Raw genomic sequence first — 27,548 nt, 5'->3', positions numbered from 1 at the left:
TGTGACATTTTATTTTTAAACTATAAAGCCTATCTAATCTATAAAAAATGCAAGTAATAGAACAGAAATTTAATATTTTTAAACTTTAAAGCCTATCACATCTACGCGAAATGCAAGTAATAAAAATATAAAATCTATAAAAAAAACTTCGTCTTACAGGAAAATTTAGTTTCTCTGTAATAATTAACAATAATAAATGATTAGCAATGATATATCGTACAAACTAATAGTACACAAAGTACATTATTATTTTTAACGAAAAAAGACCCAAGTCAAAATGTAGCCCCACTTTCTGCCTAAAATGTAGAGTTTATTTAACTTTTATCAGTCGTAAAGTTGTAATTTGAATTATTAGACTCTGACTTTAGCTTCAAAGTGAGGCTTAAATTTAGAATCGAGGAATTTATCTAAAGTTTTTTCTATATGATGAATTGAAATGATCCATTACGCCAGTCTTTAATGAAAAACAAGAAAATTAATTTTAGTTAAATTATTTATACAAATTTTTTTATGGAAACAATATTGATACAGGTTACAGTACATTAATTCAGGATTTATAAATTGCATTACACTGAAAAAATGGATCTCTGTTAGTGTGGCCGCGATAATGTCGAGAGACGAGATGATACAGTGTTTTTTTAAATATCGTTAAGTCGATACAAGACGAGAGAGGACTCACGAGGACGAGAAATCGTGATTTCTATGCATTTTTAACGCTCGAGACGAGACAATAAATCGCCTTAAAATTACGAGACAAGACGAGATTAATAGAATTCTCGCCTCTCGTCTCGTATCGCGGCAACACTACTCGGTTACTGACACAATTTGAGCTAATATTACCAGTATTTTTTATAAGTGAACATGATACAGACGTACAATTACTAGTACATACATACACTAATACCATATTTGAAAAACATCATTTTATATTTGTATTTAATATTTTAAAAACACTGTATTATTAGTATAAACAAAAGTCCCAACCATACTCGTATGTCAAAATTTGACATATCATTTTTTACAAATTATGTTAAGCTGGCACAACATTGTAAGAATATTCTCTACTTAAACACATAATATCAAAAAAGTAAACACTATAATTTAAGGCTCTAAGAAAACTCACAGGAGAATGTACTTCAATAGATAGTTAATTATTTTTTTTAATTAATAATAATGCCAGCTTTACTTTTCTAAAATGTGTTTAACTAAAAAAAATTATATTTATTTCAACATTATTAATGTTGTATAAGTTGTTTTTCATGACACTCCAAATAAATTGTATTTTCTCTTATTAATAAATAGATTTTGTTTGACAAATTCATACCATTTAAGGTAATTTCTGGTATTCCGGAGTAAAAATGTTGTGATTGTCTTAAAATTTGAGTTTCTTTATGCTTATAATCAACATAATCTAATAAATCGAATTCGTGAATCCTCACTAACACTTTTAACAAATATTCGGTTATATTATTTTTTTCATTTTCAGCAAACACTTTAAACTTGAAAAGAAGATCAGATTTTTGATCTATAACTTTTAGCATTCCTTCAATGTAATTTATTCTTAAAAAGCAAAAGAACTGAAGAAACTTAAACCGTTTATTATCACTACAAAAAGATTTTAAATTAGTATTGTCTGTGTTATTTATTGATACTATGTTACTATGAGAAGAATGTAATAAATTGTAAAGTCGATGAACATCTTCTATTTCAGTAATAGTAAAGTCAATATTGATTTTGTTATTTAATTCCCGAGCAGATGAACATGGTAAATCTTTAAATAAATAGTGTGCATCATTAGCAATTCGTTCTTCATTTAAAAAATCATAAAATTTTTGCGAATAGTTAATGTAATCATTGCCTTTATGATGTAAACCGTCATCATTTATAAATGATAGAAATTCAATGTAAAAAGTAGCATAAAGTGGTAAATATTGTGGAAAGCGATTGTAAAATTCTTGATGTAATTTAATTAAATACGAGGGATTTAGAAAACGTTTTTTACATTTACTTGAAATTGCACAATTATCTGGAAGTGCAGGAATTACCAAGTCACTACAATTATTACAAACAACGTAATCAGGAGGGAAATATTTCATAAAGTTTGCAAAATAGAACTCAACTTTTGAATAATCTTTAATCATCTTGTATTCGAAATAGGTAATCAATACGTCGTGATGCCTGTCGGTGTCCATAGAGTAGACATAATAATAAGTATCATTGGATTGAAACAGGTGAATGTGTTTCATTATTACGTCGTACAAAAACTGTTTTGTATAGTGAAGATCTTCTCGTTTTAATTTTGGCAGTACTCTGCTGGTTTTAATTTGTTTAACAATTTCAAGTCCTGTTCTTATATCATCTGCTACAATTATTACTAATCTTTGAAATTCCACTTCAAGAAGTAAATCATCAATTGTCCTCCAATGATAGTAAATAAAGCAGGATGAATTAAACATCAATGTATGAATCATATGACCTTTTTCGCTCTACAGAAACAAATATTTATAATTATAATGTATGCTAAAAGTATTTTGCTAATACTTTTAATATTCTCAGTATGAAGTTGAATATTATTCAACTATAATAATTTATTACTTACCAACAGATTTAAAACAAAGTCGTAGTAAGGAATCATTACTCTTTTCAAATTTTCATTAACATTCAGCATTTGATTCTCAAGAATTTGAAGTGCGGATAAAGTTGAATCCCTTTCTATTAAATATTCATCTTTGTACACTGATATTAAACTATTGAACCATTTCAGTTGGCTTATCAATGATTTTGCAACTAGTTGTTGTAGGACATTTATCCAAGCTGTTATGTTATGGGCTGCAGCACCTGATAAAATTTTTATAAAACAGAATAAATCAAGTGCATCTATTTCGTGCCTATTTCTGCAAATGTTTGCAAATGAAGTATCATTACTATTCAATGAAGATATAGTTTTATTTAGCCAATTTAAGTAATCAATCTTAACCATGGGACGATTTAGAAAAAGTTTAATTGTATCATCTTTAAAAGACTCATCGTCGATCGCTTCAAGATGCCTTGACTGAAAACAATTTAAGCTTCTTTCTACAATACTTCTTTTTTTTCCAACACTCTCAGTACTGTTTTGAATTTGTTTTAGTAATGAATTAAAATACAATAAAAAGGTTCTGCTTTGCGAATTTAAATTGAAACCAATCGAATCACAAATGTCATCGTTATTGAATGCCGTAACGTATATGTACTTTTCTTTATCACTAAACAATTGTTCACGCAACTTGGATAATTCTGAGAAACTTTCGCCAGTCTGTAGTTTTTTGCGTATATATTGTTTAAGAGCACAATTAGGGCTGCTTATTCTTAACGGAATTAAAATATCTTCAAAAAAAGGATATTCTTCATTTACGTTAATAAAATCAAAGATAACACCTAAATGATCGTTTAAAAGCTTTTTTTGACAATATATAGTCAATAAATTGTCTAAAATGTGTACCGGATATATAAAATAATATATGTTTTTGGCTTCAAATAGATAGAAATTCTCCAACAATGTGTGATAAATTTGACTGAAATTTGGATTGTTTTTAATTTCATTATCATGTAATATTCTTTTGCTCTGGGTTAGATTTCTTACTCTGTTGAGGCCGTCAGTAAATGTATGTGCTATAATAACGACTAATGGCTTGTACCTTGTTTTAAATAGCAAATTATCAATTACTTTGTAATAATCATAAACAGTACAGATATCATAATCAATTATTTCTTGGTTTCTTTCCTTTTCCTCTACCTGCAAAATAACTATTCTAAGAAGCAGTTTATAATTTTTAGACTAAGGTACCTGTAAATGACGATTCGAAATTTATAAGTCAATTTAAATTGAACTTTTTGTTTTTAAACAGGTAATGAAAAGAAGACGCATGACTACTCCCAAAATCTTATTTGACATAATAGTCATTTAACATGAAACCATTTAATATAAATTTCATTTGTCATAAAACTCATTTAGCATAATTTCCATTTGGTTTAAAAATACACCTGACATGAATTTCATTTAACATAAAAATCACTTGACATAAATTTCAATTGACATAAGTTTCATTTGGCAGAAAATTCAGTAAAGGTAAAATTTGTTTAACATATATGTAATTTAAGGATTGTCACCGGTAAAATAAGGAAATAAGAGAAACTTATAAAAATTTGACAGTTTGTTCTTCATATTATTTTAGAAACATATGATTTTTTCAGAATTTTTTACCACGTACCTATAGTTTTTTCTTAAAAAATAAAATAAATTTGCAATTTAACAAAGGCTCTTAGAGGGCGTCCATAAATCACGTGACTTAAAATGGGGGGTAGGGGGTTAAGAAAATTATAACGGTTGATCACCTGGGGGGGTAGGGGGCTTCGCACATGATCACGTGATATGAATTAACTCTAAATTTTCAATGAAAGCTTAATTTGAGATTTGGCCGATTTTTCATATTCAGCATCTCAATGGGTATAAATAAAAATATTAATGAGATGATTAATAAATTTTATATGAAATATATATATGTAATTTATATGTACCCAGATAGCCAAGCGTACTGATCGTCATTTTCCAGTACGGCGTACTGAGATTATTCTCGTATTGTACCAGCACAAAATAATTAAGTATATACGTATTGGTACGGCACCAGTATAACGACGGTATGTCGCACGACTGAAATTGTAAAATAAAAGTACTCCATAAAAGTATGAGGCTAGTATAATACCATTAAGTTGTACTGTCATTTATGAAAATACAGCATATTCGTACGATACAAGTACCATACCGGTACACCGTACTCTGCGTGGTAATGCGAACATAACCTAATTTACTTTACAGTTGCCAATGACATATGCCTCCAGTGCACATGGTGCAATGATTTTTTGTTGAAAAGCTGACTTTTAGGATGCAATACAAAAGTTTTAATATTTGTAACATGTGTCATTATATTTAAATTAGAAATCAGTGGTTTAGTTTCTATTCATCTACACGGAAAAGTTTTCGGGCGAGCAACTCTATTTGCTCTAGTAACGCTGCGCAACTTCACTTTGGTGCAGCAATATAGTCGCAAAAAGATAGCGCAGCAGGCCAGCATTGGACGAGCTGCTCTACCAGTCGTGTATCTACCACTGACTTTCAGCGCAGCTCGTCCAACACTGGGTGAGCAGCGTTCCCAGTAGAGAGAGAAGCTCACCCATTTACAAGGCGATATGCCTTCTCTCTTTTAGGAAACCTTCTCTACGCGCAGAGAACGCAGCTCGCCCGAAAACTTTTCCGTGTATGTGTAATATGTGTATACTATTAATCTCAAGTGGTTTTGCTTTGTCATGATGCTTATTTTTATCATTAGCTTATTCTAATTACTACAACAATGGACAACTTCTGATTTTTAAACTGTTTTGTGCTTTACACTTGAGAAAAAATTTTAATTCAAGAGTTACAATAAAATATATATAGAAATCGCAATATTTTTTAATAATTTTTCTTATAGATCACATATATACATGTGTTATCATTTATAGGTTAGAACGTCCAAATTATTTTCCTTACAGTAAAGTACTTTAGATTATAAATTGGCATTATTCACAGTTATTTTAAAGAATGTTTAAAAATTAGCAAAGCAAAACCACTACAGAATTATTTAATTAAAATACTTCAAAACACTGATTATTCTAATAAAAGTAAATGGAGTTACAAGTTACATGATTTACATAATATCTTTAGGTACAAAAAAAGTAAAAATATTAAATTAAAATAGTTAATACTTAATACAGACTAAAGCACAAGAAGGGGAGGGATATAAAAGGCTTTACACGCGGTACTAGTATAGTACGAATACAGTAACCGTACGATAAACTAAATTACAAAAACCTTCAGTACACCATACTATTATCGTACTCGTATTATACGAGCATAAGCATACTGGTACGACATACTAGTACAGTACCTGTTTCAAATTTTTTTGAAAAAATTTATTTCACAATACCAGTTAATAATTTATATTCTACATTAAATAGAGATTAAAACAAGACCAAGAGCGCTAATAAAAGTTAATTAGTTTTCGAGAAATTAAAAAATTACGAAAAGCATGTAAAATCTAGTATTTTTTCTGTATCTGACACAATAGTCAACAAAAATTCTTCGATCAGGTGTCAGTCTTTTCATAATTTCATTAGCTTTCAGGAAAAAAATACGAAAAATTTTTGTCACTCTTATTTTCTACGTTTTAAGCATTTTTCCACTCATGAAAAAGGGGCGTCCTGATACTCACGGACGGTTGTGTATTTATTTATATTTATATTATATATATATATATATATATATATATTTCATATAAAATTTATTAATCATCTCATTAATATTTTTATTTATACCCATTGAGATGCTGAATATGAAAAATCGGCCAAATCTCAAATTAAGCTTTCATTGAAAATTTAGAGTTAATTCATATCACGTGATCATGTGCGAAGCCCCCTACCCCCCAGGTGATCAACCGTGATAATTTTCTTAACCCCCAACCCCCCATTTTGAGTCACATGATTGATGGACGCCCCCCAAGTTTCAAAAACGCCATCAGTTCACACTTGTTACGAAATGTACTATTTTGTGCTTCTCTCGCGCCTTTGAGCCAGTCACTCACCTCCACACAGTTGACCTGTATCAAATTAAAGGAAAATAACTTAGAATGGAAACACAAAATATAAAGATATTTAAAAACACTTAAAATCCGCCTGTAGTTGATCAGCATTTTAAAATAACATTAGAACCAGTACTCGATCACTCAACACCCAATGGTCGATCAGTGTTTAGGGGTGCTATTCAAAACCAAAACGAAACTAAAGTTTCGAAGTCATCCCTGGACTTAAATTCAATTGTATCAAGCTGATCGACTACTTTTATCGCTACCCGCACCTAAAAATTTCTATACAAAATCCTGAAGGGATTCTTTAATGTTTTAGTTCAGGAATATTGCTGCAAAGAAGCATTGCTAGCTAATGTTCCTGTACTTGAACCTGTATAGGATTCTTGTTCCAATTTCCTGCAAGGGTACCTGACACGTAAAATTATCTTCTCTCCGTGTAAAATTATTAACTTAATATGAATGTTAGACTTACATGACTTTCTTTGAGAATTGAAATTCGGCCAACGAATAGTAACAAAATTAAACCAAGCGCTTTCAAAAATTTGCTTCTGTAGTCCATGTTTGGTTTTCGTATAAATATAATTTCTTTTGATACGTACTGATATAGTTTTGAAATAAATATGTTATCAGGAAAAATAAGCAATAAAACAATTTTCTAACAACTTTATTTTATGACATTTTCATTTTGAAACTATAAAAGCCTATCTTATTTGAAAAAAAATGCAAACAATAAACTTGAAATCTACAACATGCAAAACTTTCTTGATCAAATCAAGTAAATTAATGTTAGATAAATTGTATATTATTTTATGGAAACATCATTGTTAAAGTATACTAAAAAAAAAATAAATTTTTAAAAAAAAATTTATAAATTCTTAATTAATGTATACATTAATTAAGAATTTATAAATTTTTTACTTATTACTTGGAACATTATTAATCCATTGTTACCAATTTGACATCCATTCTTTCAGGTCTTTAGCAATTATTCGTTAATTCGTTTTTTTCACATTTTCAACAAACATTTATAGATGCCATACATGAACTTATTTATAAATATTTGTAAATTTCTTTTTCCTCTCTATGAAAACCAACAACTATCGTATGCTTTCTCGATAAAATATCTCTGTAAACACTATACAATATACATTTTCTGAAATAATAATATAGGAGTTTAAAACACATAAATGTCGCTCGAATTTTACTCCCCAGGACGTATACACTTACACGTATTAGTTTGTTAATTTTCTTGTTGTCAAGTGTATGCTAATATTCCTCCGCTTTGAAAGTTTTAAGAAACTCCTCTGTGTTCACAAGTTTGTCCTGAAGAAAAGTCGTAAAACAGAACAACGCTGTATACTTTCTGCGCAAGCGTTTCTCTAACAATGAAGCAGGGAAAATCTAGTATGTACAGTAAATTGCCTTTTTAAGTCCACTGCTTTCAACATTTTTAGATCATTTAAAGGACTTGGTAAATAGGTAGGAAGACAAAAACGCCAAAAGAATAACTGTAAATAAAGCTGGGATAAAGAAAATTGTTTTTAAGAACAAAAATTATTATCGCTCTGAATTGATATTGTGTGGACTCAAAAAGTGATGCAAACAAAAACTTTATTTTATTACATCAAATAGATACTGGACTTATCAAATAATTTATATTTACCTAAAGTAAATCCAGTTTATTTCAAACCTTATAAATTGGATTTCATTCAATAATTTATATTTATACTTGGAAAAAATACGTATTTATGGACTATGAAATTGACGATTTCATTTTACCCTTGATTTAAACTGTTTTAACCCATTTAGACCCAAAAGTTCGTTTGTATTTTTTTGCCCTCTTTCAGAATCTGCAAGAAAATTTAATTTTTGAAAAAAAATAATAATAATAATAAAAAAAAGTTAATATAAAAAAATAAAAAAAGTAAAAAAAAAGTTATGATTGTTTAAACAATTAAAAAAAAATTTTTTTTGGTTTTTGTTTCATTAAAACTATATTTTCTGTATCCCTTTGCCGAAAGTACTGTCTTCCCGGTCTGATTTGGCTCCGGGAATAGCGACTTTTGTGGCCGGCTCGACAGACCCAACGAGCGCTCTGATTGGTTACAAGAATTTCAACACACGTACATGTTAGCATAGCAACCACACAGACACGTTACATACAGAGCTCACGTTTTGAAAACAACTGACAGTCATCAAAATAATGCATGAAATTTCTTATTTTCTTTTATTATTTTTTAATTATTAAATATTTATTTGTAAAAGAAAATTTCTTGTTTACTATTTTTTAAATTTTACTTACAATTATTTTTTACTTATAATTTTTTTTCATGCCCGCCCCGACCAGCTAAGTCTCGGCTTCGCCTCGACTTTGCAAAAGTCGGGCGGGCAACTTATTGAGCTATTTTATTATTCAAACAATAATTATTTAACGTACTTTCGGCTGGGGATACAGAAAAATTGTATACGACACACGGCCAGAAATTTGGATACCCTAGCGAGCGTGATATATAAAGCCTCGGCTTCGCCTCGGCCTTATATATCACGCCGGCCAGGAAATCCAACTTTCTGGCCTAGTATCGTAATATACTATTTCGATTGAAAATCGTTTTAGGAAAAATTTGACTGACAAAATATCGCGTCCAAAATATATGACCTTCCATTTAGGCATTGCTAGGAATTTAAATTTTTCGAAATTCAAAATGGCGGCTCAAAAGTGTCCGACAAAATATCTAAAATTTTGAATAGTCAGAAAAATAAATTCTAGACACATTTTCTTATCACAAATAACTAAAATTAGTATACAAATAACATCTATGATAAAATTTTATCACTATGATTAATTTAACAATATTTTAAACATTTTTTATAAACAAATAGTTTTTTTTAAAGTTAGGTACAAATATTGAAAAAAATTTGTTCGTTTACATATCGCTCTTATTTTGATAATTACAATGAATGTTGAGGATAAAAATTGTTTAACATTATTATTTAACAATGTTATAAACAATTTTATAAACAAATTAGGAATTGACAGTAATTGAAGCTGAAAAATAGTGTCTTCTTCCACCGACTTTTTACTGTTCTCTTAATGAATTTTGGAGGTGAGAATTATTGACTACATTTATTTAACAACTTTATAAACAATTGTTATAAACAAATTTCAAATTAACAACAAGCAAACATGAAAAAATTTCGTTTTTTTCTTTGATATTTTTTTCTATAGGATTAATGAATCTTGAAACTTTAATTTACATACTAATATTTTTCAATAAAGTTATAAACAATTGTTGTAAACAAATTACATTTTAACAACAATTGAATATAAAAAATAGTGTATTTTCTTAATATCCTTTTTTCTATGTCGTTTCTATGGGGCCGTACACATAATACGTCACGCGGCTAGGGGGAGGGAGGGGGTCTGAGAATTGTGACTAAGTGTGACATGGGGAGGGGGGGGTGAACTCATGTGTTACGTCACAATCTTTTAAATTCAAAGATTATAAGAAATTATATATCTATTATGTACCTGCACTGAGAAAAATAGATATTAAGCCTTATTATCTAGATATTAATGGTCAATATCTGTGACAGTGAACTATGTAAACTTCTTAGATGTTCAAATTTAATATCTAAGATATTGGAAAAAGACTTGTTCAAACATAACCTCACATTTACAGATTATACTTTTTAACATCTGAGATATTAAACCATAACATCTGGATGATATGCATTAGCATCTTTTCTTAATATCTAGTATATTAAGATTTTTAATATCCAGTTTTCTCAGTGTGTTTAACATCTATTGGCATATTATTTATAATATGATAAATAATATATATATATTCTCTTAAACTGAATCAGTTAAAAATCATGGTTTTAACTGACAATCAGTAGTAACTGACTTTTTGTTTCTGAATCAGTTAAAAATAACTGAAAAATTATCCACAAAACACCGAAATTTTTCTAAATATTGTATATTAAAGATTTGCTTGCATAATTCGAAAAATTTACTTGCAAAGTTTATTTTAAAATTGTGTAAAGATTTAGATTTCTCACTCCAATAAATGTCTATCGTCAAATTTTCTCAAGAATATAGCTTGGAACTTTCCAGAACATTTGAATTGCATTTTCGACTATACTTTCCTGAAAATTTAACTTAAATTTTCAGGAAAGTTTCGCGCTAAACATTTATTGAAGTGGGATATTTAAATCTTTACACAATTTTCACTAAACTTTGCATTTAAATATTTCGAAGCTTGCAAGTAAATCTTTAGTAATAGGAAAGTTTCGGTGCTATGTAGGTATAGTTAAACGTGACTAATTGGATCAATCAAAAACAATTGTATTGAAACATCAGTTATTTTCAACTAATTGTCAGCAAAAAAATTTTACTATTTGAATTAGTGACTGACTTTTTGCTTCTAAATCAGGTATTTTTAACTGATTCAATAATTTAGAGTGTAAGATATAATATATATTGTCCAATGTATAACATTTACAGTAAAATTTACGTGTGTGACGTGACGTAGGGGGGAGGGGGGGGGGGTGGTTCAAGATTTGTGACGAAGTGTGACATAGGGGGAGGGAGGGGTTAAAAATGGTCAAAAATCGCGTGACGTATTATGTGTACGGCCCCTATGTGATAGTAATGCCAATACCACCACTTTACCTTCAGTTATTGTAAATAAATAATTTGTTTACAAGAATTGTTTATAACTTTGTTAAAAATATTTAGAATTAAATTTAAGTTTCAAGATATATGAACCCTATAGAAAAAATTATATTAAAAGAAAAAACTTTTTTTATATTCAATTGTTGTTTATAACTTAATTGAAAAATATTAGTAGGTAAATTAAAGTTTTGAGATTCATTAATCCTATAGAAAAAAATAGTAAAAGAAAAAATTAAAATTTCTAGCAATGCCTAAATGGAAGGTCATATACCACATTAGTAGAATATCTGTTTAAAATTTTTAAAAAATTTATATCGTTAATAAAAATTTATATTTTGAATTGAAAATCTTTCTGAGAATAGAAAGTAAAATAAATTATTGCAATTTTTTATTTAGATAAAATAAATTTATATCGTGAAAAATAACCGACCGCAATGATAGACAAGTACAATAGTTTATGAATAGTCAATGAAGCATTTTTCAGTAGTCAGAGCCAATTGGTCAGACGGCATGTCTGACTAGAAATGAACTGCGCTACTGATGATTTAGATTAAAGTAGCTGCATACTCTATAGAAGAAGTAATTTAAAATCAACTTTAAAATATTATTCTTTTTATTGTATTTATTAAATTAGATAACACTGTTCAGTCACGTTGAAAACATGAAAGCGATCGAAATACGGTCAATTTGTGTAAGATATACAAGAATCAGGGGAAATTACCTAACCAGATTTATTATATCTTAACAAGTAAAAATATTCGTCTTATTCCTATATTTGTTTCAGATAAAAGAAAGATACATCAATCGATGTTACTAATTCTTCTAATTATCAGTAACAATAATTGTTAATAATTCTTATTATTAACTGCTATAGTAATACAGGGTTGCCACAGGTCAGGAAAGTTAAGGAAAAGTAAAGGATTTTTTATGAAAAGTACTAAAAAATAAAATTTAATTAGAATTCATAAGAAAATATAGAATTTTTGTGTCCGTTTTGTTTACCTCATAAACTATGAAATTACCATAAATTCTAATACAAAACCTTCAATTTTTTCTACTTCTGAAATAATTTCTTTTTTAATAACTTAATTCTTGAAGAATTACTTATAAATTATATAAATTATATTATATAATTATATATAATAATTATATTATATAAATTAGGTATATAATTACTTATAAATTATTTAAATTTTCATAAATAAATTAACTTCAAACGGTTTCAATTTGAAATTTTATAAAATTTCAATTTTTAATTAATTTAGTTATATTCACAAATCTTAAAAAATTCTCGTCAAAATATCAATTATTCTTATAAATAATAAACTTTTTCTTCAAAATTCAATTGTTTTCATAAATTTTAATAAAATTTTTGGCAAAATTTCAATTTATTTTCAAAACATTTCTTCAATTCAATAATTTTCAATATCAACTATATTTTAATAAAATTTTTCAAAATAATTCAATTATTTAAAAAAAAGTTTGATAAAGTTATACGTAAACATTTAATTATTTTCATAAATTTTCATAAATAATAAACATTTTTCAGGAATTCAATTATTTATAAATTTTTTATCCACGCAATAATTCCATTATTTTCATAAATAATAAAATTCGTTTTAGAAAATCAATTATTTTCATGAATAATAAAACTCATCGCAGAATTTAAATTATTTTTTATACAATTTTATACAATTTTAATCGAATTCCTCGAAAAATGTAATTATTTTAGGGTCAGTGAGAAAGTCAAAATTTTGTCTGGAAATCAGGGAAAAACAAAATTAAATTTTTGCGGCAATCGTGTAATAATTATTATTAGCCATTGTTATTGTAATTGTCAGTAATAATTATTTTTGCTAATTATTATTAATTGTTGTGAATCGCTAAAAATAATTTATTTATTATAATAAGCACATATTTTAAGCGATACATTTACAGACTTTGAGAAGTCTTTTTATTCATGAAAGTATTTTTACATTAAAAAACAAGCTTTCCTTTTTATCTATTTATAGAAAAAATAAATATTTCTTAAAGTTTTATGAGTTTCATTCATGGCAAAAGCTTATACTCAACACCTAAAGCTCGTAAATTGAGAATCGATAGCTCTTTGCCTCATCTATCGAATCTTCAATTGCGCATAAAAGACTAAATTGTTTCGGCATTCGATTGTCAGCTATGCCGGAATAAATAACTCTCTGACGATGTATGACTAAATAAATTGTTCGCCCGATTCGAAGTCTCGCTCTCTCTTTCTCTCTCCGTCTCTTGTTAGGTGTATAGGATATCACCTATCAACGAAGCATGATTATTTTTATTTATTTTTACTATGTATATATATACAATCGGCTCCCACGGTTTTTTATTTCTATTTTTTAAATAAAAATCGATTGAATAAATTTAATTGTTCGTTGTAGGTATTACATGTTTTGCGTGTGATTGATTTAACAATTTCACGGATGAATTCCCATTATTTCTGTGATATTCGATAATATTATACAAAGTTGTTTCTTAACACAATTTTATTTTCAATTGCATTTTATATTTATTTTTCATAGAGCGTTACATATTTTGTAAATGAAAATAAAAACATCGAGTACAATAAAGTTTTGGAAATATATAATATTTATTTATTTGATGAATATTTTATATCAATTTTAAAATTGTAAAACAAAAAAAAATCCATTAAATTTTTTTTTATTTTATTTTTTTTTTGCTTACTTCTTCCATCTTTGATATTTTTTCATTTTTGTTGTGTTCTTATTTTTTTTATTTTCCTAATTCTTTATTTTTTCAATTTTTCTGTTTTTTATTGTTCTACTTTTTTTTTTTTATTTCTACTTTTTCGTTTTTCTAATTTTTCTATTTTTTTGTTCTTCTAATTTTTCTTTTTTTTGTTTTCCTAAATTTCTATCTTTTTGTTTTTCTATTTTTTCGTTTTTCTATTGTTCTACTTTTTTGTTCTTCTAATTTTTCTAATTTTTTTGTCTTTCTAATTTTTCTATTTTTTGTTTTTCTATTTAATTTTTAAAAAATTTTTTTATAATGAATTTCGTTTATTGTTGAAAACGTTGACATATTTTATGTGATAAACATTTCTTAAATGTACAAAAGAATTATGTGATATCATTAAAACAGAAGAACGCGTGTAACTACTGTAAAAGAAGGGAATGCAAATTTCGCATTATGGGAAAATTTACATTTGAATGGATAGGCAGGGACAAAAGGCGCATCCTGTTTACGTAAGGAGACAAAACGAAATTTTTCCTTGAGTTTTCTAAATAATTTTTACGTCTATCAAATTTTTTTTATTATAAAAAAATTTTTTCTATCCTTTTTTTATTTAAAATTTTTTCAATTTCTTTTATTAATTTAAAAAATTGTTAAAAATTGCTTTTGGTCTTTTTTAATATATGTAAAAAGATACTATTTAGAATTTTCATTTTCTCATTTTTTCTGTAAAAAAAATATCAGATTTCTTCACTAAAAGAGAATAAATATGTATAGAAAAGGAAATTTTAAAGGGAATGTACCAAAAGATTGAAAAGCGCTTTTTGCGAATATGAATCTCACCAAAAGTATACTCACAGTTTCTCAAAGATTGTTTACGATAATAATAAAAGTATAGGAGTTTACTCTCTTGAAAAGCTTTGTATATTCCAAGAAAGTGATCGAGAGGATTTTTTTGTCGTCGGGCTTTGCAAATGGGAAACAAAAACGAAAATGCGGCCAATGAAAAAAAAAAAAATAAAGTCGAGAGTTTCTGAAGAAATGACGCATTTCAAGCACCGTTCAGTAAAATATCCTCAAGTATTTTTTTAAACTTTGTTTTTTTTAACTCAAATACAATAAGCATCAATAAATCAATACACACAATGTGAATATATAAAGAATTGCAATTTTCATTTAACTATTAGAGAAATAGTGTGTCGTAGGAAAAATAATATTTTTCACAAAAAGAAAAAAGTATTTTCTCTAAAAATTCTTTTTTTTAATTAAAGTTAGTTATTTTTTTTTTCACTTTGCAAATATAACTTGTAAAAAAAGTTAATTGAAGAGAGAAGTAAAAAATTTCCAAGTAAAAATAACACGAATTCTATGATGAGAAATGAAAATATGTATTTAGAAATTAGAATCCACTGTTTTTATTGCATTAGAAAAAAATTTAATTTTAACGAGAGAAGGAAAATGTATGTAACAAAGGTCTTGAAAGTTGTCAAAGGAATCGAAGGACTTGCGAGAAAGGAGACTAAGAGAGGAAAACTGCCCCCTGCAACGAATTACCGTAGCTCTTAGTATTATACTTCTAAATTCCCTCTAACCTTCGGATCAGGAAATATAATAAAAATTCACCATTTAATTCACAGATTGAAAAATGCCAAACGAAAAAGGTAGAAAAAATATATTATTATCGGTTTTTCCCTTACGTGATGCTGACGTAAGCAAAATTTTTTAATTTCCTTTATTCAACCTTCTTTTCATTTTTTTAAGAAATAAAGAAATCAGATTTGCTTTTGACTGAATTTTTATTTAACTGCGCATTTGCTTAGGTAATTTTATTATTATTCAATCGAATGGTCAATTAACTGAATTATTATTCTACCAAACTGTCAATTAACCGAATGTAGTATAAAAAAGTGACTGTGGATTCGAATTCAGCGTTTAGGTTTAAATTACTTGTCTGTTATTAAATAAATATTTACTTGAATCAAGTAATTTTTATTTTTATTAATTTTTATTTATTTTATCAAATAATCAATTAAATTGCATTTGCTTCAAATGCTGAAAAATTATTGGTTTAAAAATACGATTTAATTTACTTAAATATAAAAATTATTTTGTGCAAAAGTAAATATTTATTTGAAAATAGACAAATTATCGGTTATTTGAATCATATAAATTTTTTTCAGTATTTATTCGGTTAAACGAATTTATTTTATTGTTTTTTTAATTTATTTTTGCTGTTTTGAATGTAATCAATGCTTATTATATTATTTTTTTAAAATTCGATTAAATATCATTTTGTGATTTTGAATGTAATCAACATCGACATTGTGAAAAATTGTTCACTAATTTAATATAGATACTCAATTTATCTACTAGTAAATGAAATAAAATTAGAAATTAAAAGTGATTGAAGTTTTTCTATAATAAAAAACAGGGAAAAAAATAAAACAAGTAACAATAAATGAGAATGAAATTAATTAAATTACTAAATAGCGATTGGTGAAAATTGAAAATACTATTTACTCCTCGTACATGTGTCTTCCATCAATTTCTGATGACTACCGTGAGACACTTCTTTTTCAGTTCCATTTAGAAATTAGAACAATGGTTGTAAATACAAAAGACCATTACGAAATCTATTTTATGACTTTTGGTGCTGTACAAGCGGGCACAAGATAAAATATTTGTTATAATGAATCACACAACTTAAGAGCAACGGAAAAACACCCGCTTTTTGTTCCTATTATATGGAATAAATTATATTTTCGGTAAAATGTCATTTTTAAAGTAGTCGTTTACAAGAAATTAAAAACGTACAAATTGTTTTCAAAATTTTTTAATAAATATAATGTTTGATTTTAATTTGATAATTTACAATCATCTGAATAATGTAGTCTAATTTTAATTGTCCTAATTCGAATTTAGACTAATATTTGTATTTAATATTTTATACAGTTTTTTAATTTAATTTAAATTTAATTTTTATTTAAAATTCAAATGTAAATAACAATTATTACGTGTGAGATAGTAAATTTCTAAACTTTGGTAAGTGAAGTAGACATAATTGGTTAAAATTATACCATATGAGAATTATGCTAATTACAAAACAGTAAACAAAAATTTGTTTACATATCTACTGTATAATGACGAAAAATTTTGACAATTTGCGATTTGATGAAGTAAAATATTTATCATTAACAAACAAACCGAATTAGAATTGAGTCATCATTCGTTCAAATGATAATTTGAAAAAAATAATCTTTTTTTGAATATATCGAAATGCAAATTAATTTCATTTTCATCATCTTCCAAATTAATTATTTCTAATTATAAAGTTAATGGTATTATATTGTCCAGAGTGTCCATGATAAGTGACCTAGGAATTTTACTTAATGAATCTTTTTCGTACATTGACCACATCATAAATATAGTTAACAAAGCTACTAAAGCCCTGGGTTTTGTCATGAGGAATGCAGTTTCATAATGTGAGGGCCTTGCTAGCACTGCATTTTGCGCTTGTTAGGCCTATACTTGAATTTGCCTCTACGTTGTGGAGACCTTGTCAAACTTATTTAATAATGGATATTGAGAGAGTCCAAAATAGGTTTTTAAGATTTACAGCTAGGCAAATTGGTATTGTACTTGACTATCATAACCACGATTATACTGACTTAAGAGCATCACTCAAAATACCATCCATATCTCAGAGATTTTTATATGCTGACTTACTATTTTTATTTAAAATTATTAACGGTTTTATCAATTGTTCTTGCTTATTGCGTTTATTTAATTTTCATGTTCCACAGAGACCTATGAGACATCCGCAATTGTTAAGCATTCAGTTTTCCAGAACCAATTATCTTGATAATTCAGTAATTTTTAGGTTGCGTAGGGAGGCAAATGAGTTTAACGGTGTCATTGATTTTTTTGGTGTTTCAATCAATTCATTTATAAAAAATTTGCGAGCGATTGTTTATGATAATAATAATAATAATAATAATGTAAATGCGGCCAACTAATTTTTGTAATTAATTCTGTCATACTTCTTATTAAATTTAGTACACTGTACGAATGGGCACATCCCGTATATATATCTAAATAAATAAATAATTCGGTTAAATAAAAATTTAGATAAAAAATATATTAGTCAAATGACCGTTTAGTTAAAAAATTATTCGGTTAAATGTAATTTCAGTCAAATGAAAGTTCGGTTAAATGACAATCCAGTTAAATATTATTTTTGGTTGAATGTTACTTTGGCAAAATAAGATATCGGTTAAATAACTATTCGGTTAAAAAGCAATTGAAGAATACAAATTACACACGAATAATATAGCAATATCGGTGTGAAGCTAATAGACCTCTCTTAAAAAAGAGAGTATTTTTTAATCATGTCTAATTGACATTTTTATTCGATAAGGTTCACAAAGAGAAAATGTAAGCAGAAATTAGGCAATTCATTTGAATCCCCACTGTCTACAATTTCAATCGAAGAAAAAAATTTACATAAAGTGATTGAGAGTAGACTTCAGGAGAAATGTTTTATTTCTTTAAATTTATAAATTTGTTTATAAAAAAAAATCTAAATTGATGTTTACGCAAGAACTACAGAAAAAAGTTTTGAGATACCTCCTTGTGCGCAGTAGATAAAGCTTTTGTCATTGAAAAACTAGTGCCGATGTAGTATTTGAATTATGAAGAGAATTTGTTTTGTTTGAAGAACAAAAGTTTGCTATTGACAGAAAATCAAATTTCAAAAATTTCTAGGTTTTTAAATTTATTCCTTCAATTATATAATTCATCAGTGCTAAAAATTTTTCAAATAAATTAAAACTAAATCTTGATGTGTTCTACATTAGAAAAAAATTTATTTGATTCAAATACGAAAAAAAACTCCACTTGGAACTGTCAATAAATATGAATAAATTCAATAAAAATATAAAAACATATAATTCAAGCATAAATATTTATTTCATAATAGATAAGTAATTCGTTATTTTAATCAAATATATTGTTTTCGGTATACATGTGTATATCTACTAATAAAGGTACCTAAGAAACAAAAAATGTAGGTTTATAATTGTTGGATTCAAAATATATATCAATCACTATTACAAATTGAGGCTCCGGATCTTAAAAGGTCACTTTTACCATTTAAAATCAATGCTGAAAGTGCTCTTTTAAGATTTTTTTTTTTAATTATGTAAATTTGAAACCAGTTTTTATTGAATACTTTTGATCTAATAAAGACTTGAACATCAATAATAATTATTGATGTTCAAGTCTTCATTAGATCAAAAGCGTTGCCGACCACTTTTCCCAATCCATTTTTCCCAGCAAACCTTTTTTCCCAATCTTTTTTTCCCAAACCATTATTCCCAAGGCAATTTTCCCAAAGCATAATTTTTATAGTGAATGAATTGAATTTAATGAAGTTTTAAGAAGCGTACAGAATTTTTTCAGAGGCTGATATTATGTCCTAGGAGACGTAGGTACTGAAGAATTTCGTCCTTCTCTTTGTAATCCTCATATTGTGATACAATGTTTCTCATTCTTGTCTTCGATTGCATCCATTTTTTCTTCGGTGCTGCTTTTACCGCTTGTCCCAAATCCAACTGTCTTAAAATCGTTTCAGTGTCCGCTTGCTCCTTAAGAAACTCTTTAAGCAGATAATACAATGAATGATGATTTTTTCCAACCATGAGCTGAAATTTGTTGTGCCATCCCTCGCTAATGTTGTTGGTACGATGTTGATCGCGGAGCGTAGCTTCGTACGTATTCCATAAGGATGCTGGATATCGTGGAGGAACTGCACGCCGCCTTCCCCGTGCTCTTCTTCCAACAATATAATTTTCTTCGAAATACCGCGCAATAGGAACTAGTTCTTCTGGAATATCGTCGAAGATCTTTTCGAAAGCTTGCTCAACATCAGCAGTCGGAACAAAGGCTAAGGAAAGTATCATATGTGCATATTCTTTGAGTGATCTGTCATTAGGGTTGTTGTACTGTTCCTGTAGACCTTCACTCTGTATCCGGCGATAGAAAGACTGTCCTAAGTGAAAGAAGCAGTATTGAACAATCCAATTTGTAAACACTGCTAGCAAGGCGTTTTTCACAGCAACCTCGAAGTCCATAAGTACTCGCAGTGGCGGAATGATATCAATTTCATATCGTTGACAAGCATTTTTTACTTCTCCTACCACAGTTTCATAGGACACCTGATATTTCGACGGGAGCAAACTATAAACTAATGGAACAGCAATTTCGACGTCGTCTTTTCCAGGAGATGATTTTCTAATGAGGCCCATTACGACGAAAATTTGCAAGAAGATATTAGGCGACGTCTTAAAAGTGCCATCCAAAAACCAAGCTGTTGATCTAGCTAATATTTCCAGGTTCCTTCTGGTTCCAAAAATTATGACTCTGATTTCAGTTTCGTCTTCGTCATCTAAAGAGTCATAAATAATGAAAGTATCACCCACCTTTGTCTTTCTAAACTGCTCTGGGATGTCACGTAGATCTGCGATAGATTTCGGATCAGGTGGAAAATCTTGTCGACGCTGTCTCCTTATGCGTTTTTTTAAGTTTTCTCGATCTGGTAACTGACTTAATACTCCACTTGATACTGATGGCAGTTCAGTTCGCAGAATTTGTGCAGGGGTGGATTCAGGATGATCAGTAGCAATTCTTTTCAAGTTACTTATAACCTTTTCAGCCTCAACTTGTTCTTGATTGGGAGCATGTCCATGAGAACCTTCCTTTACTATCTCAACATTGTTTCCCGTATTCAATGTTATTGCAGTGGCTTTGCATTCGTCAGTTTTCACACAATACCAGTAGATTTTGTCTTTCTTGGAGTCCCGTCTATAATAAACATATCCATTGTACAACAATTTTCTGCCACCCCTAGAAGAAATTATAATTTCCGGTTGTGACATTTTGACGCTGAAAAATAATGTTATTGTTATTGATTGGTGAACTGAACATGACGAGATTTTATCAATTTCCTACCTTCCAGACAGCCACAACAGATGTTTTCGAATTTAAGAGAAAATTAAATACACAATGAACTTTCAGAAATATTCACTAATAATTTTGAATACTTCAACATTTGACAAATTTAAAAACCAAAAATTTTGACAACCTAGCTCCTTCGAAAGGTTACAAACAAACTAAATGTCAAACTATTAACTTTCCCTTTATTCTTGTTGCCTAGCAACCATACATTTTAAATAAGTTTCGTTCCATTGTCTATAGAATTTAAAAAACAATTTGTGAAAGCATCCATTTCCATAAAAATAAAAAAAACATTTTTGGGAAAAATGACTTTGGGAAAAACACAAATTTAATAGAATTGGGAAAAATGGATTGGGAACTTTAGATTGGGGGATTTTTTTTGGGAAGAATGGTCTTGGGAATAATGTCCATTGGGAAAAACGGATTGGGAAAAGTGTACGGGAATCGATCAAAAGTATTCAATAAAAACTGGTTTCAAATTTACATAATTAAAAAGGAACTTTGAATAAAAATAAATCTAACACAAACATAACCTTCAGTTCGTTTGATTATTAGCTACCATCCTTAGGAGCATATGTAATACATAATTATATAAAAGTGAAAATAAAATAATCACAATTCATTGTATAATATTTTTTGGCAAACAAAATTTCGTGCAAAGCTCATGAAATAAATCGATAATTGAATTGAAATGACAAAATTTTTGCGTTGAAATAAAAGTAATGTTCATGTAGTAAACATTTTTATTAGCTCAGGAAGAATGTTCGATAAAATGTCAATAGAAAAGTCCCCGAAAATAAATCCGACATATTTATATTCTTGTTTAATCTAAATGTCGCAGTTGTAAAAGATTCATGAATTCGCGTTTCATTTTTATTGGCACAAAAATGTTTCAAGTTTTATTGAATTCTTCAATCACATAATTTTCTTCACAATTTTCTTCGTTTTTTAGTTCACTCATTTTTCTTTTCTTCTCTTTTGATATAAAAATCAATAAATTATTTGTAATGTAGAAATTATTATTTGAACCAGTGTCGCTTGCATAGACAAACATGAATAGATTCCTATTTAATTTAGAAAACTTTTATTATTTTTAATTTATTGTTTCATAGTTTTATTGTCAATTACTTAATTGTTTAGAAATTAAAAAAGTTATTTAAAAAAAAAAATTGTACTTGCTACCTACATTCGATTATTTTATATTTCTATCAATTAAATATTTGGACTTTTGTTTTCTATCAAATAAGCTATGACAATTTCATTAATCTTCAATGGTAATATTGGCGATATTGCAATTTATTTATTATTGTATATTATAATTATTTAATTATAATTAATTATTGAACTAAAATGAAACAATTTTACATCAACATTAATTGGTGTACTTTTTATATTTCGTTTGTGAGAGCGAATTTTCATGCCATCTAGGCAGCAATTTAGTGAACTGTATTGGCGCGAAATTAGAAATAGGAAAAACTCAATGAATAATGTTTTGATATTAATAATATGCAATTAATTAATATCTATAAAGAAAATGATTGTGTAAAATTACTGCTTATCAAAATTATGAATTAATAAAATTATTAAATGTATTATTAAAATATATTTGTTGATTTCTTTGTTTCAGGTAAAGCGGTACCATTCGTGGAATTAACAGTAGCTCACGCCTCAGTCTTAACTATATTGGCCATTAGTTTCGAACGTTATTACGCTATTTGTGAGCCATTAAGGGCGGGGTAAGTTATTCTCTTGCAATTTATCAATTTTTTTTAAAGTATATAATTTCTCTATTAGGTATTTGTAGTCTATTTGTGTATTGTAAAAATGCATGTTGACGAGTTTATAAGGGAAAATCCACATTGAGAAAAAATTGTTTAACTCTTAATTTTAAAATAAAGAAATATTAACCACTTCAGTTAAAAAATATTACTTGTTTGCATTTATTTTTAATTTAAAAAGATTATCTACTTCACATAAAATAAAAATATACTAAAACACTTTTTGTTTGTTGCAACGGGACGCATGATTGTTCCATAAAGATAATCTTTTATAATTTTTGAAAGGTAGAATTTTATTTGTCAGAAGTTTTCATTAAACGAAATTTCGTTTCTGCAAAATTTTTTTTCCTGTAATTTAGAATCAAACAAAAATTTATGTTTACACTGAAATACTAGAAATATAGATATAGATAATTTCATATTTTGTAACAATATTCTTATAAGTTATTAAATTTCAATAAGGTTTGAATTTGAAATTTTTGAAAATCTTAATTTCTATGGAAAAATAATAATGATTAAATATTTATTTAATAATGAAGTTATTGATGTTTTCGAATCATTTCACAATTAAAGAAATTCGTTAATAAATGTAATACTTAGAACTTTTTTTTGAGTATCTAATAATTTTTAGAGCACATCAAAATTTTCTCTAGTGTCAGGCAAAAAGTCAAAATTTTGTCTAGAAATCAGGAAGATGTCAGGAAAAAACAAAATTAAAATTTTGTGGCAACCCTGATTATGCTTCTATAGTTGTAAATTTTGAATTATTATATTTTAATACATGTTTACTTAATTCAATACAGAAATTATTGCTTCAAAAAAATTAAATTCATTAGCATTGGCGCTATTGAACCAATAGTTTTTTTAATGTTACTTAAATATATTTTCATGTTAATATTTGTATATATTAAATCTAAAAAAAGATATACATTGTAAACAAACATAAATATGTTTCTTAAAACACAAAATGTTTAATATAAAGATAAAAAATTTCAAAATAAAGGTAAAGTAATTAAACAATTAAAATTAATTAATAAATTATTTGATTAAAAAATACCATACTCTTTGCGCACTGAGAGAAGGATAATTTTGAATAAATTGTTGTAAATGATGGTAAATGATTAAATTGATTATTTATTAAATGAAGGGGATCATAATATGTCATCAATTTTGGCAATTCAGACACAAAGCAGAAGTGATTAATTATTTTTGGTCTAGGTACGTATGCACCAAAGCGAGAGCCACCTGTTTGTGTCTGCTGGCATGGATAACTGCAGCGCTTTGTACAAGGTAAGAATATACATATATATAATCCTATCCAAGTGTATATCTAGAAACTTTCTATTTAGATGCTTTAAAGTTGACAGTGACTAATGTCAATTTGCCAAAGCTTGTAAAATTTATTCGCTAGCACCTGCAATTTTACTATAATTTGCACACAAAAGGGCCAGTAGCTACTTGATTTGCTTTAACTCATTTTATGGTGCATTCCTTTCTGCAACACTCATTATACATCAATCTCTCTTTCTCTCTGCATGAACATATTTATTCTCTTCATCCATCAAAGTAAAGAAAAATTCATTTTTAACGATGAAAATTTTTCGAAAATATTCAACTTCTAATTCTCAACGTTAAATTGTTATTTCAAATTGGTTTAATATTATGAAAATCAAAAAATTTGTTTCATTCTTAAGAAATGTTTAATGGCATTTTCATTTTAGTTAAGGAAGAATCCGACAAATAATCGGAACAAAAGTTAGTCCAATGTCATATAATTTTGTATTTTAAAAGAAAGGGTCACATTTAATTTTTAAATTCCTTTCGGTAGAAGCGCGAGGAATTTAATTTTCTACATTTTGAATAATTTAAATTTATATTTGAATACAAATTATACTTGTTTGTCAATAATAAATAATTTAAGTAACATAACCTAAAATTTAACAAATGTTTCTTATTGACAGAAAATTGTAATTTTTATTCAAATGAAACTTTCAATCGTTTTAAATGTTTAAAATAAAATTCTTCGCCTTTCCACCAAAACGAATTTAAAATTTAATTTGTCTTTTTCTTTTAAATTACGAAATTATCACATTGGACTAACTTTTGTTTTGACTGTACATCAGATTATTCCTTAAACACAATGCAGCAATTTTTAGAAATAATTTAATTTCAGAAAGTCTTAAATTAACATTTTTTGAAAATTTCAATTGCTGTCAAAAAATTAATAATAATTAATTATTTATTTCAAACAGTATTAAAGTTTGAAATAATATTTATATTATTAAAAATTCTAAAAAATAAAGATTTTTGAAAAAGTTGAATTCTTTTTTTTAAAAATACTCATTGTGCCCCATATAATTATTATATAGAGAAATCAAAATACTTGAATCGAATATAACAATATCGAAAATAATGTATAATCGCAATAATAATAATGAGATTTAAAGAGGTAATTGACTAATTTCAGTATTGTGGAGAGATGATAAAATTAATAATTTCGATATAATTGGATGATAAAATAAATATGTTGTAGTAATGAAATTCATTCTTTGTAATAAGATTATAATTGGATATATTTATATTTAATTTGGCACACTAACTTTGAACGAGCTTGAAATTGAATTCTGTTGATATTCATTTACATTGACATTGTGTATATATGCATAAAACATTTAATCCGAGTGAAAAAGGTGCCATTAGCGAATGCATGTTGCGTTACATATGCCCTCTCGAGTGGATTTTTATACACCGTAGAATAATAAACTTATTTGTCTGTCTATCTGCTCGTCCATCTCCTGCTTTTTCTCTACACTTGCAAGCACTAGACGCGGTTTCTTGCCTTTAGACGCGTCGCCCTGTACTTTGACCTATATCCCTGCATATCACCTACACGGTTCGTCATCAAACTAGAGGCTCCCAGTCACTTGACAATATAATGTATTGGCCGTAATTTTCAAGTCGCACCTCTAAATTTACGAGTTAAAATTTTCCAACTAATTTCAAATTTACACTGTAGAAAAAATTTATTTCATTCAAATAAGCAATTACTTGTGTATTAACAAATAAATATTTATTTGTAGCGAATAATTTTTGTTTACACAGTAAAAAGTAAATCTTAATTTAAGATCAGTCTTAAATTCAGCACTGTCTGCTCTAATGTTAAATCATACAACATCCATTGCTTAAATTCATCATTGACTGCCTTAAAAATGTTGCGTCTAAAATGTTTTTTTAAGACTGCCTTTCTGCCTTAAAATAAGACTTTCTTTTTACTGTGTATGACAATTAAAATGAATTCGAAGTCAGATTTTAAAAATTCAAAATGGCGGATCCAATATGTCGGAAAAAGTTTTTAATTAAATGGTTTTGTTTCAAATTTGTCTAAATTTCATATGAAACTCGTATTAATAAATATCGTCTTAAGGGCATTTCATTAAACTAATAAAATTGTTTTTTAAACAAATTTCCGCTGAATTGGATACATATCTGTAAAAATATGACTTCATATTCGTCATTAGCGACCCCGAAAACCCCCCAGTAACATGTTTCAAGTAATTGCTACTGATTTTTAATTTTTTCCCCACCATATTGGATCCGCCATTTTGATTTTTGACATGTTAGAGAAAATCTAACGACAGATTCGAATTCAGCATAAAAAATACGTCAAAAAACGTTCTTATTTTTGCGGGTCCAAAAATTGACCCAAATTTGTTTTTGTGTGTTATTCATTCAATCAATTTTCAAAGTCATACACAGAAAAAAAATTTCGAGAACCAATTAAGGTTTATTATAAAATATAAATATTTATTTTATAATAAACCTTAATTGGTTCTTGAAATTGGTTTCTTGAAACTTTTTTTTAGTGTTTCAATTTTTTTAACAATTAAAAAGATAAAAATATCAAATTTCTAAATTCTCTTTAAAAAATCTTACTTTTGGTGTCTTTTAAAAATTTTAAATTCAACTTCTATTCGTTTTTCACTTTAATATCTTTTGAAATCAACATCAATTTTTCAACAAAATTTTGAATTTCTTTTTATTTTTAACAATAATTTTTAATTATGCCCGAACAGTGTTTAAATAAGTAATAAATAAATAATTGAATTTTAGACGTATTTTCCATGAATTTTTTTCGAATAATTGAACTTTCTTACAACTTTCTGAAAATTATTAAAAATAATTAATTTCTCCAACACTTGCTCTGAAAAGAGTACTTTTCTTAGTAGAAAAGTGTGGCGAAAGTAGATCTTTTCTCAACTGCTCTGAAGAGCGTGGCGAAAGTAAAATTTGGCGTGGCGAAAGTAAATTCAGCGTGGCGAAAGTAATTTTTAGCGTGGCGAAAGTAAATCATGAATTTATTCTTTTTTCTTGTTCTTTGACCGAGATTTATTTTGTATCTAACTTCTTCCCCACTCAAAACATTCGCCTTTTATTATATTAAACATAAGCAGACGTTAAATTAAAATTATACGAAACTCACGAAGAAACCTTTCCTCGCAAGGCGTTGGAGAAAACGTAGTGCACAACTCGTGGTGAAAGAATGATTTTTCGAGAGTGATTGCTGCTCTCGCTACGCTCGAGCCACAAACTTCACTCTCGAAAAATCACACTTTCGCCACTAGTTGTACAATGTACTATTACAATGAAAAAAAAATTTATTTGATTCAAATAACCGATTGCATACTTGACTATTAT

General features: G+C 27.4%; 3 protein-coding genes across 8 annotated transcripts in view; 1 reads left to right on the top strand and 2 right to left on the bottom strand.

Moving 5' to 3' along the window:
- LOC122504048 (growth hormone secretagogue receptor type 1) overlaps nt 1-27,548 on the top strand; it is a 99,184-nt gene that overhangs the window by 47,244 nt on the left and 24,392 nt on the right. For all 4 annotated transcript variants that reach the window (XM_043614940.1, XM_043614932.1, XM_043614953.1 and 1 more), the window contains 2 exons: nt 22,703-22,811; nt 24,072-24,143. In XM_043614940.1, coding sequence (XP_043470875.1) covers nt 22,703-22,811; nt 24,072-24,143 — 181 coding nt within the window. The remainder of the gene's footprint in view (nt 1-22,702; nt 22,812-24,071; nt 24,144-27,548) is intronic.
- Nucleotides 277-25,736, bottom strand: LOC122504014. Of its 3 annotated transcripts, none has more exons than XM_043614838.1 (8): nt 25,454-25,736; nt 8,323-8,509; nt 7,887-8,167; nt 7,611-7,812; nt 7,132-7,257; nt 6,657-6,671; nt 2,600-3,775; nt 277-2,486 (listed from the first exon to the last, which is right to left on the bottom strand). In XM_043614838.1, the coding sequence occupies exons 4-8, from the start codon at nt 7,623-7,625 to the stop codon at nt 1,236-1,238; spliced, it is 2,583 nt and encodes an 860-aa protein (XP_043470773.1). In that variant the 5' UTR covers nt 7,626-7,812; nt 7,887-8,167; nt 8,323-8,509; nt 25,454-25,736; the 3' UTR covers nt 277-1,235. The 3 variants fall into 3 exon arrangements, with proteins under 3 accessions (XP_043470773.1, XP_043470781.1, XP_043470792.1); XM_043614846.1 differs by having other exon boundaries at nt 8,439-8,509; XM_043614857.1 differs by lacking the exon at nt 6,657-6,671 and having other exon boundaries at nt 284-2,486; nt 25,454-25,733.
- Nucleotides 19,017-21,797, bottom strand: LOC122504041. The gene is made up of 2 exons (XM_043614924.1): nt 21,070-21,797; nt 19,017-21,003 (listed from the first exon to the last, which is right to left on the bottom strand). Exon 2 carries the CDS (start codon nt 20,994-20,996, stop codon nt 19,518-19,520), a length of 1,479 nt encoding a protein of 492 aa, XP_043470859.1. The 5' UTR covers nt 20,997-21,003; nt 21,070-21,797; the 3' UTR covers nt 19,017-19,517.

Source organism: Leptopilina heterotoma, unplaced genomic scaffold, assembly GCF_015476425.1.
Source record: "Leptopilina heterotoma isolate Lh14 unplaced genomic scaffold, ASM1547642v1 Lhet_11, whole genome shotgun sequence".
In the NCBI taxonomy this organism is placed as follows: Eukaryota; Metazoa; Arthropoda; class Insecta; order Hymenoptera; family Figitidae; genus Leptopilina; species Leptopilina heterotoma.
The sequence above is the reverse complement of the archived record's forward strand: the minus strand, read 5'-3'. Positions and strand labels throughout refer to the sequence as shown.

Bases quoted from the DNA above. Each gene is read 5' to 3' on its own strand.
- LOC122504014 (XM_043614838.1), bottom strand. The intron at 2,487-2,599 runs GTAAGTAATAAA...TTGTTTCTGTAG, and splicing joins ACTTTGTTTTAAATCTGTTG to AGCGAAAAAGGTCATATGAT.
- LOC122504041 (XM_043614924.1), bottom strand. From the start codon at position 20,996: ATGTCACAACCGGAAATTATAATTTCTTCTAGGGGTGGCAGAAAATTG.